This window comes from Gavia stellata, chromosome 3 (genome assembly GCF_030936135.1).
Source record: "Gavia stellata isolate bGavSte3 chromosome 3, bGavSte3.hap2, whole genome shotgun sequence".
Taxonomy (NCBI): domain Eukaryota; kingdom Metazoa; phylum Chordata; class Aves; order Gaviiformes; family Gaviidae; genus Gavia; species Gavia stellata.
Window position 1 is genome coordinate 28649893 of NC_082596.1, and position 18723 is coordinate 28668615.

Here is an 18723-nt window from a genome sequence, read left to right on the forward strand (position 1 = left end):
ATTGTGTCAAATCATGCGTTAAAGATTAAATGGGAATGCTTATTCTTTTATTGCAATTATCAAATAGGATAATTTATAACTGTTGAGGAATACTTCTTGCTTACAGAAATCCTTCCTATAGTAAAAACCATTCTACTAAGTGCTCATTCCAAGTATTACTGTATTACTATGGCAAATAAATAAAATCCTTGTTTCAAGCAGAAGGCTACAAATTTGCTTTGCGACCAAGAATCACTTTGTGTCTAAGCAACCTTTCTGCTTTTAAAAGTTATTTTAATTCATGGTAAAAATATTTTGTCACATTTGACACTAAAATGTAAAGCCACTCTGGTAGGCATTGCTTTTCCCAGAGGAAGTCTGCTCTATTAGCTGAGCAAGAGATGACAGGCAGGTCAATGTAAGTTAGTCTCATTTTCTGTTTATCTGGAAGTAATTCCAGTTGAGTAGAGATCCGTTGTAATAGTAGATCAATTTTTTGTATTTTGAAAAGGTGAAGTATTGTAGTATCAGCATCCTTTACCAAGCAATACAAGCGCAGGTTACTTGTATACAACAGAAATGGGACTGCTATCAACTTTCGCTGTCAGTGAGTGTTCTGTTAGACTACATCTGTAATCCTATATGTGAAAGTTTCTGATGTCTCATTTATGGTACCCCATCACCTCCTCCATCTCCACTTTCAATCAATTCATGTTTCTTCTTTTGTCTTATTGCCAAGCATCGTGCAATGCCCAATGCACCTCCTTTTAAAAACCGTACAAAGTTGTCTCCCACCAGAGGACCTAAAGCAAAGAGGTTAGCTTCTTTAGTGCATTCGTAAGTGTATGGATCAATCTCTATAGGATTCCCCTTGCATGTGATGGGCTGATTAGAGTGATGACCTATGCTATGTCCTTGGTCCTTTAGAAAGAACAGATTTGGGTGAGAACCTATCAGAACTAAGGCTACAGAAAACTTCAAAATTTTCTTCAGTCCAGAGGCACTCTGAAGAACACACTTCATTTCAGGCTTGAAGGAAAGTACATTGTGTTCAGGGAAACTAGTGTAAGCAGAATGTAGATTAGAGTCCACAGTATGAGACTGAGTACACATCATATGATAGACCTTATGGTATTCAGGGTAAAGCTTTTTAGGTAACTGTTTGAAAATTAGACTTGTATCGGTAACTCTTCTACGAAACACATGGATTACTGGGATGTTGTTGTTGTAGGCACACAGTACTGCATCAGCTGCTGTAAGTCCAGCACCCACAATTAACACAGGGTCTGCCTTCCCACGTAACTTTCCTTTGCTGATAGCAGCTCCGAAGTCAGACATGGAATGAAGCACGAAAGGAAAGTCTTCTCCTTCAACTTGTAGTCGTCCAGGAGAATCAAAGGTTCCTGTGGCAAGAGCCACATTCTCAGCGAAGAGGCAGAAGGGCACATGAGAACCATCCGTTGCTCGGTGATAACCTCTGACTTCCCAGTTTCTCTTAATCAATGATTTCTGTCCATCTTCCATTTCCAAATGCTGTGTTGAAATATTTTCATTTAGTCGACTTCTATCTTCATCGTCCTTTCCTCGGTAAAGCCTGGATACTGATGTTATATAAACATTGTCTCTGAAATTCTTTTGGAGGCCCATGACTTTAACATAGTGTTTATAATAACAAGCTATTTCCTCTGGCATTACTCGATCACTCTTTATATTTCTGAAACAAAATTGAATGATTCCAGTTAGTATTTAGACCTTATCGGTAATGTGAATATCATGTATGACATACCACATGACAGTCAAATTTAAGAGGATTGAATCTGCTCGGTGTAACTGACACTTTAAATGCACTCAATTTGTTTTATTTGTTCTCTTGATTTCTGATATACAAGACAAGCTAGCTTTTTTTTTTAATAGTTGTAAATCTTTACAGTGTAAAGTGCTACGGTGATTAACAAATCAAGCATAACAAAACTCTGCAGTATCACAGTAGGTCTGTATGGAAGTGTTTTACAAAGCCAGTTTAGCATCACAACTGTCAACAATACAATACTGGCTAAACTTGTACTCAGTAAGAATACACTTACTTAGGTATAATTAAATATCATAGTGATTGTTAAGTGCTTATTTTGAGACTCTAGGTTCGATATATTACTTGAGTCGTATTCTTCATTATACTTTGCAAAAGATGTCTCCCTTGGGTACAGGTAAGTTCAGTAAGTATCAAATTAAGTAGTTCCATATCACAGGAATGAACAAAGCAAGTATGACACAGAACTTTAATCCAACTATGTAAATAGGATCATGATGTCCAATTGTCCAATAAAAAACATTTTTGCACTGCAATCCTGATATTACATCTATGCTTTTTTCATGTTTATTGCATTCTCCTTTATAAAAAACATAAGCTGAAAATGTAATTATTTTGAACAGGTGCATGAATTTTACTGCTTTTTTAGAAGCAAGCTCTAGGAAGAAGGCAAAAGAAACAGTAGTGAACTTCAGGATTGACACTGCTTAAAAGCATATTTACAAGAAATTGGGCGACTCATTCTCATAGATTAACAAGATAATAGCATATGTACTTTTAAATGTTCAGGTTACTACTCTGAAAATACTGATGAGATATTTATTGATGAGGATAATGCAACAGTGTGACACCTCTTACAAGGAAACTTAGGAAACTATTTTACATGACTACAAGTCTTCATTATCATAAATACTTTTAAATATGTTTGTTTAATTGTAGTATAACATGTCAGCATTTCTGTTTTTAGTATTGTTGAAAACTGTAATATAAACAAATTAGCTTCAGATAATAAGCAGCTTATGGGATTTCAGTTAATAAGGAGGTAAGATTACTGTGGTTATCTAAGAAAGCGATTAAATAACAAAGGTACAGTTTCTTCACTGTAAGTGCTGTTTTGAAACGAGTAACCGTCTGTCCTTAAAGACATATGCCCAAGTAATTCTACTTCTTCTTTTGCCATATGTGGTAGAACAACAACTTCCTTTAATTTTGCTAAAACAAAGTCAGGAAAATTAAAGTTTTAGAAAAAGCTTATGTAGAGCATTCCTAGGTTCATCTGCTGACACAGACCTTTGTGAACTCGTTGTATAATGAAGTAAAAACAGTGAGCTTGTACAAGACAGTAATTTTTCTTCTCTAAAATTTTTCCAGGAAACTTACTACTAGAAAATAACATAGGGAAATACTGAATTATGCTCTTAAAATTAAAATTCATAGATAGCAACATTTCAGATGCTGCAGTTTTGCCTGTAAAAACAAATACTGAAATATATAACTTCCTGATTTACAAGAAAGCTACTGTGCACAGCAACTTAAGTTGCACCCATGCTGAAAGAGGAACTTCCAATACTTCCGCAGATTTTAAATACTTCCCTCAATCTTCCTTCAAATCTGATCAAAACTGCTTATAGTAACAGCGCTTCTTTGTGAAATACTGCTAAAACACACCACTGCTTGTATGTATGCTTTCGATACACTCAAAGCAATTACTCCATCCATTCTTTTCCATCAGAGTACACACAGCAAAATAATTTCCAGTGCCATCAGGCACTTTAATAAAGAAAACAAGGAGCCGTCTTGTGAACAATGAACTTTGAATGTTTTCCAGTTCTTAAAATAATGTTACCTGGATTCTTACAGCAACTACATTTCCCAAATACATTATGCAATAACTTTACCTGCGTTTGCTAGCTGCCCACTCCTTAAAGGTGAGGCCAGGTAATTCCATCCAGTCTCCAAAACTGATTGTTAGCATAGAGCCTTCCATGGACTATGGAGAAAAAAAACCAAGATGCATGACCAGATACATTTCAAATGGATACATTTATGTAAAACATTGTGAAGTTCTTCTCATTGTACTCATTTAGAGCAATAAAATACCAGAACATAACATAATATCAGGACATTACATGAAGTGCTGATGAACTGCTTTTCATGTTACAGTTAGGTACTATTTTAAGGAGCAACTACATGATCTAATAAAGCAGAAGGTGAAGAGAGAACAAGTGAAAGGGAAACTAAAAGCAAGTTATTTTAAATACAAAACAAGAAGAAAAAAAGTCTGAAACCAACAGGATATGAACACTAAGATTTAAGATTTTGTATGAACAGCACCTGGAAACAATGCAAAGACAGGAGAAAAAAGTAATAGAAAATATTCTTCATTATAATTCATTAAATTAAACCTAATAAAAAACCACATAAGACAGCAGCCATGGTCACAAATCCCCAAATTAAGGACAACTTTTTCCTTCCTTTCACATCTCTCTACTGTATTTAGGCTTTGGTACCTGACCAGTTGAAACTGCAATTGCCATTACTATCTAAACTAACCTTAGATAGTAAGAAAACCCCCAAACCACAAAATTATCAAGTTACCCCAGCAGTGATACGAAATTTTTACTCACATGCCAAGCCCCACCAGGGGGTCCTTTACCAAGCACTATATGGGGAATATAATTATGTTGTTCTAGCTTCCAGTGCAAAACCGGTGGGTAGTCATACCCAAAGTCAGCATCAGGATGAAGCAGTGTATCAAAAAGCACTGCAACGGGGTTTGAAGAGCGTCCTTCGAGGCCTTCAGACAGGTACTCCAGATCCTAAAGTATGAAAGAAAGTTTGATTTGTTCATGCAGCTTTTACTGTTCATCATGCTGTTCTGATATAGAGAAGTTGAATTTCAAAAGAAAAGACAATTAGTTCAAGTTGCATTTAAGTAGAGGTACATATTTAATGTAGAGATTCAATCACAACACTTTTCAGAAGTAACTGCCATGATTCAGTTCTTCTGTAACTCTGAATAATACTTTTCACTCATTTAAAAATTGCATGTTAATAACACAGTAATACCGGGGCAGTATTTGAAATTCATTGTAGAAAAAGAAATATAGGGACAAATATTCAGAGATCAGAGCAACTTAGTAACATTTATGTTTATAGATAGCGGACTGCTTTTAACGAAGAATTGCTAATATGTCTAGGAGCCACATTTTGATAAAGCAAAATTGGAATCTAAAAACATAAAGTTTTAAAAATTAAGTAAAAAAGCTCCTTTGACAGCTCTTACATAGTTCCAACACTAACCTTATTACGTTTTGAAATAATGGAGGTATTATAAGTATTATTTTTAAAAATGAATTAAAACTAGCTTAATTTTACAATGTTAATGTCGAGAACTTTTAAAAATGTTCACATTTCAGCATCTATTAACCAGCTGTATTCTAAAAACTTTGCGATGCAATGGCAAATCTTTGAAGACAGAATAGAGATCCGAAGAAAGAATTGGCCACAAGGTCAAATTTTTGCTGACCAAGACAGGACGGTTTAGCTTCCTAAATTGGGAAAACCTCAGGGGGTCGGGGGAGGATGTAGTACATGAAACATCTGTAGCCAAAAGCTTAGGCAACTTACTCTCCTGCAAAAAAAATAAACCTTGAGTCTTGAGGTCAACATTACATGCAAAGAGCACAGAACTAAAACAAACAAACAAAAAAACCCCAAACAACCCTACTTTGCACTACAAACACATATGCATGTTTGTATTTCAAATAAATTAGTCACACAGGCAATACAGTTAGTGATAGTATTGTAAGTAATCCATCAGGAGTATAGTTCAGTGAAAACAATGATAACGTGGCAAACAAATGGACAAGTGAAGAGAAAAATAATGGAGAAGATTTAACTAATCAAATGAGACAGAAAAATTGGATTTATATAAGGATAACAAATACAGCACAAAAGCAATTGTGGGTGCAACACAAACACTGAAGGATGCATACTGTTCAGAAAAGAAAAACAGGCCGTGTTTATAGAGGATATACATCCCTAATGTTACTAAAAAATGAAGTCTTAATGAGAATTGTGGTATTTAGGAAGATTTTAACCTGAAGTATGTGTACTTGAAGTATGTTAGTAGCATGTGTTCTTTTACGATAGTACCCAAACATCCTAGGACATGAAAGCTGGAATTCCTGCATCAGCTACTCCCTGACCAAGTGATGCTTTAGACACTTTTGGCAAGTAGTAAGAACACAACAAAGGGCAAACTGTAAAACTAAAAAACATCACAAAAACCACCACACGTCCCAGGATTGGATCTAATGGTTATGAGCTAATTCTATTTAAATAAACAGAGTAACAAAAAATTATTAATACATTAGAAATATGATTAGGTAAGCGGGCTGGTTGTTCACAATGCGATCTGCATAATTGTTTTGGATAAGCAGTTCTTAAAATGCACTGCTTTTCATCTGAAGTGCCCTATATATAATTTGTTACAAGCCACCGAAAGGTATGTATGTACTGCTCTTTAATTTACAGGTAGGAAAAACAGAGGCCAAGAGATAAAGCTGGTTGTTTGAGGCCACACAGTTACTGAGCTTTACTGTGGTCTAATTCTTTGTGGGGTGAGAATATTAACTCTTTTTTTGTCTATGGCACTACTTATGTAAGTTGCAAAAGCATTTTAAACAGGATCATTAAAGAAAGCCTACTGTTTCATAATCCAGCTTGCAGTAGGAAAAAAGCTAGACAAGATGGCAACCAAAACTTACTTGATCAACAATGGAAAGATGTCGAGCTTCTTCTAATTTCGTATGTAGAACGGGGTTCGGGTGTATAGCTTCAGGCGATAAATATGGCCTGTATCCAGAGAGCAGGTAAGAAAGACAAATTCCTGAGGGCCCATTTCCTATCAAAGAAAGAAGTTACTGCTTTAGTAAAAATGTCAAAACCTAAAGTTTGTAAGTCCCTAAATAAGCAGCAACAAAATCATACTGAAGTAGTATAATGTGATACTGTCCTGATTCAAAGCAGCTTATAAACTTCACAGTAAAATAAAGCCTACCACAGGAACTTCCTGCAAGTAAACTGAGCAAAGTGTTTTTCAGGTAACAAGAAATGAATGACTGTTTACAGCATGAAATAAAATGCATATAAAGGAATTTCATAATTGAGTATGTCAAATTCACTATTCTTGTGTGAAAATGATCTGATGGAGAAGATCTAGTCTGCCTGTCAATTACAGTGATATCTAAATATTATTGCCATCTTACAACTTTGTGTTCCCACTTACACTGGGTGCTGTAAAACACAAAACAGAAAGACAACCTAGAGTATATGCTCTTCAGATCTGGTCGTAAAATAAAAAGGAAGAAAGAGACAAGCAGAAAGCTAAGACTGTGCAAGTTAGATGAGAAGCTACAGACACAACACAACAGCAATGTAAAAGCTGAGTGAAGACAGATACAGTAGGTAAGCTGTAAAGTACAAGAACCTCATGTAAGACAACATTCATCATTCAGCAATAGTATCCATTCAAACATCCTTCTATATGCTTTTTGTAACATTTTATAACTCATTTATGTGCATTATTGCAATTTTAATAGACTAACTTATTTTCAACTTGTTATTAAAGGGGCGAAACGGATGGGACCAAAACATTACCGTAAGGTAATTATTTCTATTTGTTTGACTAGGATTAAACAAAGTAGGGGACCATATTTATAACATGCAAATACAGCAGTAGTGCTCATGTTGCAAAGTCAGATATTGCAAGCTAGGGAAAGCTGAAGTCAGAAAAGTATGTCCTATGATACAGAATTTAACCATGTCATTAACTGAATGAAGAGCACAGTGTTCTCCTAATGTATTTTGTCTTTGTTTTCCATCTAGAGTGCCACATGTGGTATTTACCACACACTATTCAAATTCTGGGCTAAAGATAAAGTTACTAATTCATTTATGTTTTTATATAGCACTCATTGTTAGGATGTTAGCTCTTCCTACAATTTCAACTCGATCTCAAAAGTTCACTCGTCGTTTCCTGTTCCCCATCAACTTTGCACATAGTATTTCTATCACCTGTTTCCAGTCCCACTTCTCCAATGCTTCTGTCTTCTCCTTTTTCCGACTTCCCAGTCCCTAAATCCCCCATCAGTTTGCTCAGACCCTGCTCATTCCCAGTCTCTTCATACATCAAATCTCTTGTTTTAGCTCCTCCACCAGGCTACACTCATCACTCTGGTCCCCAGTAGCATTATATCCCATACTTCATTACAATGCTGAGTGAGTAGACCAATCACAGCCATGGGCTACAAGAAAATCCTGTAGGCTCACTACAGATGAGCCCTTCAAAGGCTGAGACTTCTAAGTTGTAAAACATCTTCAACCAGCACGTTTTCTCCAAAAGACTAGAACCTGAACAAGTATGTAATACTGCACAATGAGTCCCTTAAAGGCTTTTACCAAACAATCTGGGTTTTGCACCAGAATACAGAGGCAAAAATAAAGGCATTAGAGTGTCTACTGTAAGGACCACACAGCACTGGAAAAAGACTGTCTAGGAAAGCCATGGATTTCCATCACTGGGATCTCCAAGACAGTTAAATCAAAAGTCTGTAACAAAAGGTTTATATATCGGTGATCCTGCCTATATTATTTCCCAAACCACTTCCATTCTTATTTTTCCACTTACAAGAAAGACCATAAAGAGTCTTTCAGACAGCAAAAATGCTCTTCCTTACTCTCACACTGTTCTACCCTCCCACAAACAGACCAGCATGAGATAGCCGGGTGCACTTCAGTCCAGGAGTTAATTTAAAGCTTAAGCCAGATGCAAGCCCTTCCAGTCACCCACTGGCCATGCTGGAGATGGATGTGAGAGCACCTTAGCAATACATTGAAACCACCCGTAACAAAATCGTATGAAGTTGTTAAAACACTTTCATTATACCTATAGTTCACAAGCATTACCATGACTGAGTAAATTCTTAACTATTTTTAGAATTGTATCTACCTCGTGCATAGTAAAAAAAAAAATTGTTTCTTTTTAGAAGTGCATAGCTAGATATTTTTTGTCCTACTGGGGTGTAAAGGCAGCTAGTCCATGACAGAAAGAGAAAAATGTGTACCATATCCAAGGGTGCCACACTAAAGATTATTCCTACTGGGTAAGACTAAAAAGAACCAAATGGATAACAAAAGTTGCCAAAACAAAGGCTGGCAAGGGCCAAGGAAATTACTGAGGACGGGATTATGTTAAGGTGAATTTCTGTCACTGAGCTCCCCAGCCCCTCCCCCGGGAGCATCCGGAGAGCTGAACCCAGTTCCTATTCTTTGAGCAGACTGAGTCCAAGGGAAAGAAATTCCCTCGTGGATATGCTCTTAAAAACACACAAGATTAAGGTTCAGCTGCAAGGTCTGCAATTAGACTTGGGAAAAAAAAAATCTTTTTGAAATGAGAAATTTATACCTGAGGAGTTTGCTCTTGATTTACATACAATGCCTCCAATTACAGCTCTGATTGCAACTGAGACACATACTACTGTTATACAAACTTTAGATGTACAATCAATATATCCCAAAACCCCATGGCCCTGTTCATTTAAGCAGCAGTTAATATTTTGATTGAATAGTGGCAAAAGCCTCTCCTGATCAACAGTAAACTACAGTACAATCATCTTTACATTGTGTGTCTAAATTCAAAGCAAATAATCATTTTCAAACATCATAACAGCCTTGTTATTTGGATGAAAATTTAAAACATTGTGTTTACACAGTAATGATCAAAACTAGTGCAGAAGATGAAACACAGAACATCCTCTAGACTTAGAGCTCCAGCATGAGATTCTTCAATCCCAACTCATTCAAATGGAATGTATCTGTTTCTTCCCAAATTCTCGAAGAAGACAGGTACAGCACAGAAGTTACTTAATAATACCACAGTAGCTCAGTACTCTATGCAGAACTGCAATGCCATATGCAGCACAAGATTAGAATAAAACCTTAAACTGGGCACCATGCAAGGGAAAAAGGGGATGGGCAAGTTAAAGAAAGGGCAATATATGTTATTGTTTCATCATTAAGTTAACTGCTTACACATGTGCCACCTTTTTCTTTCTGATTAATAAAATAGTGCAATGAGAAGAAGATGGCACTAGGAAGCTAAAAGAATGTTTAACTCCAGCTATACAGAAATCACACAGAGAAGATTAAACCAGTAGACAGTGTGTGTGCATGCGTATATGGGGGGATGATAACTATTTCTGTATTCTTCCACTACATTATTAAATCATTTTAGATCCCTTCTAAGGCTCTTCAAACAGCCACTGAATTAGTGATAATAGGCTGCCAATGGAGACTGTCAGCTTGTGAAGTGTCCCAAATGTATCTATGAAAAAGCATTTGGGCAACTTATTTGTTTTTCCAAGGAGAAAGAGTCAAGGCAGCTGTGTTTGGTGTCAGCACATAGAAAGGTGTTCTAGACAAAATAAGTATTGAGCACAGGTATTTGCATAATGCATATACGCAAAACTAAACAGTGAAAACTGAGTCATTAACCATATGGCAAACCTATACTAAGGTTGGCAAAATGCCAGAAAACCGTTGCTCTTCAACTATGATACAGAACTCAGCAAGTGATTCATGTCTGTCACATCCACGTAAGTGTATTACACGAGCATTATTTTAAGCTATCACAAAGAGAGCTTTCAGAAGAGGCACTGTACAAACACCAATCTTTCAAAGTTGTGGAGATTTACTGTGGGCACATTATGCTGAAACACCATTCTCTGGAATCTCTCCTTGTTTGCAGGTACAATTAAAGCTGTTGGTTTGCTGTAGTCCCAACAGCTTTGGACTAGATTAATGAAAACCTCCTTTACTCCAGATCTTTTACTTATCCCCTCATCAAGTCATGGCGGTAAGGAGCCGGTGACCACCTGTTGCTGAAAAACCCTGGCCCAATACAAATCACCCTGGCACTCTCAATTAAGATATATACCTAAGGAGCCTGCTCCCGCTGCTGCCCTGTCATTCAGCAAGATTTTACAAGTACAAGCCTTTAACTATTTAGTCAAGACTACAATATATTGTTTTAAACTGGTTGAATTGACTTGGAATAATTTTGGAAAAGATGGGGCGATATTCAGATATTAGTGATGGATGCAACAAAGAAAAAGGCAATTAATGAGAGAGGTTAGCATCTAACGAACATACAGCGCAGATTTTACATTATGCTTTTCACTGTCCCATCTGACCCCACAAATTTCTACCAGCGCACCACCAATAACCTCCATGCAACCTGAAGTAGACATATCACATTAAACTCTATGTGATCAACGTTAGAATCAAAACAGTTCTTCCCTTAAGATTCACGTATCTGCTGCCAAATAATGCAGCGCATTTTGTCAAACCACCATTTGAATTCAAATATACTCCGATAGCAAGTCTTTTAACATAATTTTATGATACTGTTCTTAATCATAAAACTGTATTACTCTAATAAACATCTCTGTAAGGATGCTAACCATTAGTTATTTAATGATAAGTGACTTGATGCAGCCAGTCTATAAAGGCAATGGCAGTGACAGAGAATCTTACAATAGTGAAAGAACTCACCTATTATTACTACAGGCAGAGTAAGGAGGGAGTCCCCAGGCAGAACAGTTTCTTCAATTAAAGGCATTCTTTTAATCTTCCTCCCAAGGCTGTCACCAAAATACTGGACGAAGGAATTCAAAAGCTGTCCTTCGGCTTCAGGGCCACTGTAACTTCTAATTAAGATGGATAGATGGGAGAAAACTAAAATGAAACAGTTGAATTGTCATCCGAACAGCCTCTTAAAGAACAAAGTTGCTTTTTATGCTTTACTTTAAGAGCTATGGAATTGGCAAAACCGAGACCAAAACAGATATGCTTCATCCATTCTACAAAATTTTACTCTTCAACACAGCTTTTCCAATATAAGATTTTTAAAAAAGTCCACTTTCTCCTAGGAAGTCTACAGAACAATAACAAAAAGGCACAGATGGCTCTGCAGAGATGCAGATTTCTAATTTCAATTTATACAAAGCCAAAGTATAACCAACAAGCATTATTTTGATCCCTCACACAGCAGAACTCATTCCTCATTATCCTTATCAAAAGAGGAGAGATACACACTGCCTAGCCAATTAACAACATTAAGGCCAGCCAAAGGCTGAAGGAGCAGCTAAGATACAACAGCAGCCGTTCGCATCCCTTTCCACCTACTGAGCAGCACAGAGGACCTTGCCTCAACAGATTTCTGTTCAGGTAGAAGTAAGGCTGGTTAAAACTGGCAGTGGTGTGAAGATGGAGAAAAGTGTGATCCCTGTAAGCCCTAGACACAGTCCTTTCTACCCCTGTTAGAAGAGAACTTTTTATATTGCATGCAGACAGGTCAGCTACTGTGCAGCAGAATGCTTTCACCCCTAGTCATTTTCCTAGATTTCTCAGTTCTTTCTCTGCAACATCCACTTAGGTTCCTCTCATAACTCTTCAGGGTCTAGATGTACTTCTAGACTACGAAGACTTGTTTTATATTGTTTGCTGCTTAATTATTTAGGAACCCTTTCTGAAGCCTTTCCCGGCCATTGAAGAAGCACGCGCTATCTGTTTAGCTAGAAAGGCAGGGGCAAATTAAAAATAGTCTCTTATTGGCAGTTATTTTATTAAGTCTTCAAAATAAAGACTTAACAACTTCTTAATTAAAAATAAACATTTTTCTCTTTAAAAACACAGTTTTAAAAATTAGCTTAATAAATAAAAGTACTCTTTTTTATTTCCTAAGAATCTGCATATCTTAAAGCTATTCTAGTATTTCAGGAATTATTTTCTACATGAGACCAAAAGTGTAAGACACTGATCCCATTCCCACGGCCTTCAAGAAGCCACGTACGTTACGCGCCGCCTCAGCTCCCACAACACTGGAGGTTCTGCTACGTATTTCGAAAGCCTTTCCTCAGTGGGGAAGTCTGAAGTGACACTAGAGACCGTGCTGTACAGTAATAACAGCACTGGTGCACAGTGTAATATAGCTGATGGTTATTTCTTTGTTAAAAAGGGTAGGGAGCTATTCTAAGGTTGTATTTATTTCAGAAAGCAAGTACTTTATATCTGTATTTCCCACACTACAACAAAAAAAGTTTGCAAATTACGTGCTTGCTGTTTGATTACAGCTGCGCATTAGCTATTTGTGATCTTGGAGATGCATAACATACAAACAGCGTGAGTTAGATGAAGACGAGTAGAAGGCAGAGAGAGGATATCTAATTATCATACTGCTTTTTTTAGATAGGCACAGGCAGACTATATTATTTTCCAGCCTTTGCTCAAAGTTAACTAAGGCAATACTACACTATGCTTTGTAAAAGCCTTAAAGAGAGCATGCATGTTCTAGTGGGGTTTTAATATACTTGCTGTGCTAGATGGAAGATAAAAAACAAAAGAAACATTTTCAAACCTCTTTTATGGGATATATGCACAGTGCTGTAGGCTACAAAAGAATCTTTAACAATAAAAATGTTGCTTCTGTGCAGCTTAGATAGTGTATCACACACTGCCCAATTGGTATAGAGCAGAATCTAATTTTGCATAGAAATGTCCGCATACAACGCGCAGTTTCTCAGCTATTGTGCACATGAAGCAGACGAAGGGCTGTTGTCAGGAGCACACACTTCCTTTGCAAGACCATCATACCAGAACTCAGTAAGATCTTAAGTGAGGGGCCATTAACCCCACCATCTTCCTAACCTTTGAACAGCACTGAAAGCCATCGAGTACCAGAAGTTTTTATATTGATAAAAACTCATGGTAGACACCTTTGCCGTGGTGGGGATTTGGTAAAAATATCTATGGCTCTAGTCCTGCAGAGGTGCAAGTGGGCAAAAAGATGAGTCAGTTCCAAAGCTAGTGCTTAGTTTACCTTATGCTGGTCATACCAAATAACCTCGAGAATGACATTCTGTCAAACACATACATTCCACAACTGTTAATAATGTTTTTTTTTTCTTTTTAGTCAATTACTTTTGTTTTTATTTGATGTGAAAAACCCATTAAGAGAAAAAACACAGCATATACCTAAACGTTTTTCTTCCTTTAAAAAAAAAAAAGTAATTTTTTCACAATAACTGTCTTAATTTACTGTAAGTTATTAAAATAAGAGGTGCCTTTTTCAGGTAGCAGTTTTGCAGGATCCTAGAATTCCCTACGTACTTTTAGCAAAAAATTAAGTAAACTGACTGTAGTGGGCAGTCAACAGAAAACTCGTTATATAAAAGGAATTTAAATTTGGTCTCAAGCTGACACTTGGGAAGCGAATTTAACACCGTCAGACTGCTGAGGTTTTTCGAGTAACCGAGAAGAGCGATGCCCACCAAGACTGGGATCCTCGACGGTGCAGCATCAAACCGAGCAGCAGCAGGCGTCGATTTCCTCCCAGCCCAGGCTGCGCTTCAGCGTTGCCCAAGGTCACAGCGCGCCTTCCCGGGGCGCCACCTCCATCCCCTCACCGCCGCCCCGCGCTTCACCCGCCAAGCGCCTCTGCCCGCCGGCGCACCGAGGGAGCGGCGCAGCAGAGGAGGCGTGCGGGGCCGCGGAGCGCCGCGGCCGCCCGGCGACACGCAGCAGCCCCGCGGAGGCCGCAGCACCGGGGCGGCGGCGGCGGCGGCTGCTGCGCTCCCCGCCCGCCGGTGTCCACGTCTTCCCCCCCAGCCCGCTCACCCCACTCCCCCGGCGGTCCGGCTCCCGCGCCGGGGAGGGGGCGGCGGGCAGCCGCCCTGACCCACCGTCCGCTCTCCCCCGCCGCCTCACCTGAAGTGACCGGCCAAGGAGCATCGGCAGCACCACACGGGCATGGGGGGCGCCGGCGGGCTCGGGGCGCCGGCGGGGCCCAGCGATGAGGCTGCGGGGGGACACCGCGCCGCGGCTCCCGCTCCTCCTGTCGCTGCTGCCGCCGCCGCCACCACACTGGGGCCCGCGCGGCGCCGTCCCTCCTCCCCGCTCACATGCGGCAGCCGGTCACAGGCGGGAGGAGGAGCCGCCGCCAGCGCCGTGAGGGAGGGAGGGACGGGCGGGGTAAGGAGGGAGGGGAGGGAAAGGCGCTGCTTCCTCCTCCCAGCCCCGCCGCGTTCCCGTGCGCCGAGGCGGGGGGGAGCGCCGCGCCGCGCCCGCTCCCCTCAGGAGGCTGCGGGATGCGCCGCCTCCCCCTGGCACCGGCGCGGGGGAAGGTTGTGCGGGCAAGGCGGAGCAGCGGCGGGGAGGTACCGCCTTGGGCCGGGGGTGAGGAGGGCGGCAGCAGGAGGGGCCGCCCGAGCCTGCCGCGGCTCCCCGCGCACAAGCCCCCCAGAGAAAGGCGAGGGCCCCTCCGACGCGGGGCCTCTCCGCACAGGCCGCGCCGTCTTCCCGCCGCCGGCAGAGGCACACCTGCGGCCTCGCCTCGCCTCGCCCGGCGACGCGGCGCGGCGGGGGGCTCCGGTTCCTGAGGTGAATGACACCAGGCTGCGGTGCCAACGGCAGTGGGTAGTCGCCCAGCCTTCCACCCGGCCCGGGGTTTCCTGCTGTGCCGTCAGGTTTCACGTCTGAAATGCACATGAGGAAACTATCAGAAATCCGGCTAGATCAAGGTGTTTCAAGGCACTGTTGGATTAATATCCACGTATTAGAAATACTACTTCATATATGTTATTTTAGGTACTTTAAATTGTGTTTTATCATAAATATTTTGCAGGTTTGCTTAGTTGGGAGAAATCATTTCCTTCCTAGTCTTTCCCTAGTCAAAGAGAGCTTGGGGTTGGCAGGACCTCTGGAGCTCATCTGGTCCAACTCCTGCTCAAGCAAGGCCTCCTACAGCAGGCTGTCCAGAAACAAGGCCAGTTGGGTTTTGAGTATCTCCAAGGATGGAGCCTCCACGACCTCCTGGGGCAACCCGCTTGGGTGTTTGGCCACCCTCACAATGAAAACCTGTTTTCTTATGTTCAAGGGGAAATTACTTACTTCAGTTTGTGCCTGTTGCCTCTTGTCCTGTCCCAGGGCACCGCTGAAAAGAGCCTAGCTCTGTCTACTTCATTCTCTCCCATCAGGTATTTATACACACAGATCAGATTACCCCAACCCTTCTCTTCCACAGGCTGAACAGTCCCTGCTCTCTCAGCCTCTGCTCATGGTAGTCAGCCTGCTATCTGAGACACCCATGTCTTACGCTGATTTTCTCTCTATTAAGAAGCAATAAGGGAAAATGCCAATAAAATATCACTGTTTATTTGTTGAACAATTATAGCCTTTCATACTGAGTCAAACTTGATGTTAATCTGTTCCATAAATCAACAATACCAAGACCCTACAAGGCTGTAGAGTTACTGTGTCTGAAGTGGCTGGCGGTAGCCGACAGTCCGGTTTACCTCTAGGTTGTTCGTTCAACAGACTGTCATGACTGTAGTCAGCAAATAATTACTGTTTAATAGCATCAGTCTGGTTCCCACTAGAAAGGATGGTTTTATATTTGTTAGACACGTGCACTATAAAAACCTAAGGCAAAACAACACATGAGCTGAGTTGTACCACCGAGGAAATACAGAATATTGAAATAAAATCTCCATTTAGAAAAGATGAAACACAACTTAAACACATTGTTCTTCAAGTATACCCAACACTGGGTGTAATGTGTCTTTAGACCAGAACCAACAAGCTGAAACTGCTTTTAGTTTGCTCTTTTATTGCCTAAAAAGATTTAACATGGAGACTATCCCCAAAAACATTGTCTTCAGTTCAGGAAAGTACATGTATGTTGACCAGATATGTTGACCAGCCTACTTGAATATTCATACCATTGTATTAAAATCGTGTTTTCCTTCAAAATGAGTTACAGAAAAATACAACAGAAACTGAAAGGCAATGTTAAGTTTTTTCACAGAATATTTTGCTCATAGTCAGGGCTCAGCCTCTTCCCAGGTACAAAGCTCCAGGTCTGCAGGACCTCATGCTTCAAGGACACTAGCTATGGCCAAGAAAATGTTTCCCAGGTTTCACTAGCTATTTGATGGTAGAGTCAGTTAACAACAACTTCAAAATCAACACATTAAGGACATTCAGCTGTAAGTACCATGCAGCCTTTGGTCACAGCCTCTTCTTTATTTGCCCTCATCAGCAAATATAGTTGCCCAGAATATAACACAGAACCTCAGCTATACTGGCACTATTACTAGTTTGTGCCCTTATCTTTGTGGACATAACCTTGAGTAGAAGAGAAAAACAACCACACCTGTGTCCACACCTATGATCAGGACACGTCTTTCCCCAGCACAATTTTACATTTAAAATTGAGTAAGTTATACCGGACCTTAAGTTTGTGATACAAAGGAGGTAGTTGGAAAAATGGTATTTTATAAACCTAAGAAATACTCATGAGGCTTCTCTGGAAATAGTAATCTGGGTAGATGGCCTAAATTATAATTAATTATATGCTTCTCCTAGAAACAAAATTTTACATTCCCTTGAAATTCTACATGTTAGTCCGAGTTTTTCAAGTGTCTTGTTTTTTTGTTGGGGATTTATTTCAAATCCTTGGGTCAGGATAAAACATATTGTCTTCAGATGTACCTTTGCCGTATTGAAAAGGGATTTACCACTAAGGAATCAACAAGTGAGAGGGAAATAAAACACACTCAAGCCATAGCAAACATTTCTTCCCATATGCAAACAGTAATCACATTTTAAAGGGATTTGTATTTCCTGTTCTGTTCATTTCTGTTAACATATTCAGGCAGTTATTGGCTGCTAGGTGTATTCCAGATCCTTACATTTAAATCATGCCAACCAATCAGTCAATTTAGATTTCCTCTATTTCACTAACACTTATTATACTATTTTAGGTATAAAATTGAGCATTTGTTCAAGAAATATTTTTTTTAAACTCAATTGAATTTTAGAAGTTTTTCTTCCCCAAATATTCAGTAAATCATTATCTCAGCCAATAATGTTGGAAAATAGGTGAAACAGTTTTTGTGAATTCCAAAGGTCTTTTTAACAACATTTGTATCATAATCTTTCTCCTGATTAACTGAGTGATAACTAAATATGTTTAGTACTAGCTTGACACTGCAGAATTCCTAAAAATCCTGTTGACACGTAAGGTGGGCGCACGAGAGCAGAGGATTGTTGTCTCAAGCCATGATACACAGCATGGGAAAAAAAAGGCTTCATCCTCTTCCGTAGAAGCAGTATGGTCAGTGAGTAACTGGAGAAAAACAACAACTGCATGCTGAATACAACCTGCATGTTGTAATACAGCATGGGAAACAAGGAAAATGACTGCAACATTTTGGTAACATTCCCGTGCCCCCACCCACTGCAATATGAGATTAAAGTACAAACTAAGTAGAAAATAGACCTTTAAGGCTTCAAATGTCACTACAGGACTATGATCAACTCTGTCTGGATACATAATGCAGTATCTCAGTACTGGAGTTTACCCAGGACAGATGTCTTGTCAATAACAAACTTGTTCCCTGTAACATTAAATGACTCTGAAAGATGTATGAACTGCAAGGCCCAGTAAGCGACAGGGTAGTGAAAGTTTTTCTGAGATGAGCAAACAAAGTTTGCCACAAGCCCGTGGCACTCAGCCTGAAGTACGAGGTGCTGAAGAAAGGCCAGGAGAGATTAGGAAAACTTGCAGTTAATTACTCTCAATACTGTTAGGCAAGATGGCAACTAGGAAATCTAGCTGCAAAACAACTTTCGGCCTAGCCAAGGAAAAAAGATGATAAAGATGGGGGAATCTCAGTCGAGAAGTTCTGTTGCAAACATAACAAATCCTGCCAAAAAGTCAAGCTACTTGCCAAGAGGGACAAAGACAAGACACTTACAGAACAACTGTGAAGGTGCAAGTCTGCCAGGTTCCTGGGATCTTTTCATTGCCT

At 39.8% G+C, this 18723-nt stretch overlaps 1 protein-coding gene across 1 annotated transcript; it reads right to left on the reverse strand.

The window, feature by feature from the left end:
• Window positions 1-645: 645 nt before the first annotated feature.
• On the reverse strand, window positions 646-14661 carry OSGIN2 (oxidative stress induced growth inhibitor family member 2). Its single transcript, XM_059815673.1, has 6 exons — window positions 14618-14661; window positions 11405-11559; window positions 6559-6695; window positions 4414-4605; window positions 3685-3776; window positions 646-1693 (listed from the first exon to the last, which is right to left on the reverse strand). The coding sequence occupies exons 1-6, from the start codon at window positions 14659-14661 to the stop codon at window positions 646-648; spliced, it is 1668 nt and encodes a 555-aa protein (XP_059671656.1).
• Window positions 14662-18723: the final 4062 nt, after the last annotated feature.

Bases quoted from the DNA above. Each gene is read 5' to 3' on its own strand.
- OSGIN2 (XM_059815673.1), bottom strand. From the start codon at position 14,661: ATGCCCGTGTGGTGCTGCCGATGCTCCTTGGCCGGTCACTTCAG. The intron at 4,606-6,558 runs GTAAGTTTTGGT...TTCATACTTTAG, and splicing joins ATCTTTCCATTGTTGATCAA to GATCTGGAGTACCTGTCTGA. The intron at 1,694-3,684 runs GTAAAGTTATTG...ATTTTGTTTCAG, and splicing joins TGGGCAGCTAGCAAACGCAG to AAATATAAAGAGTGATCGAG.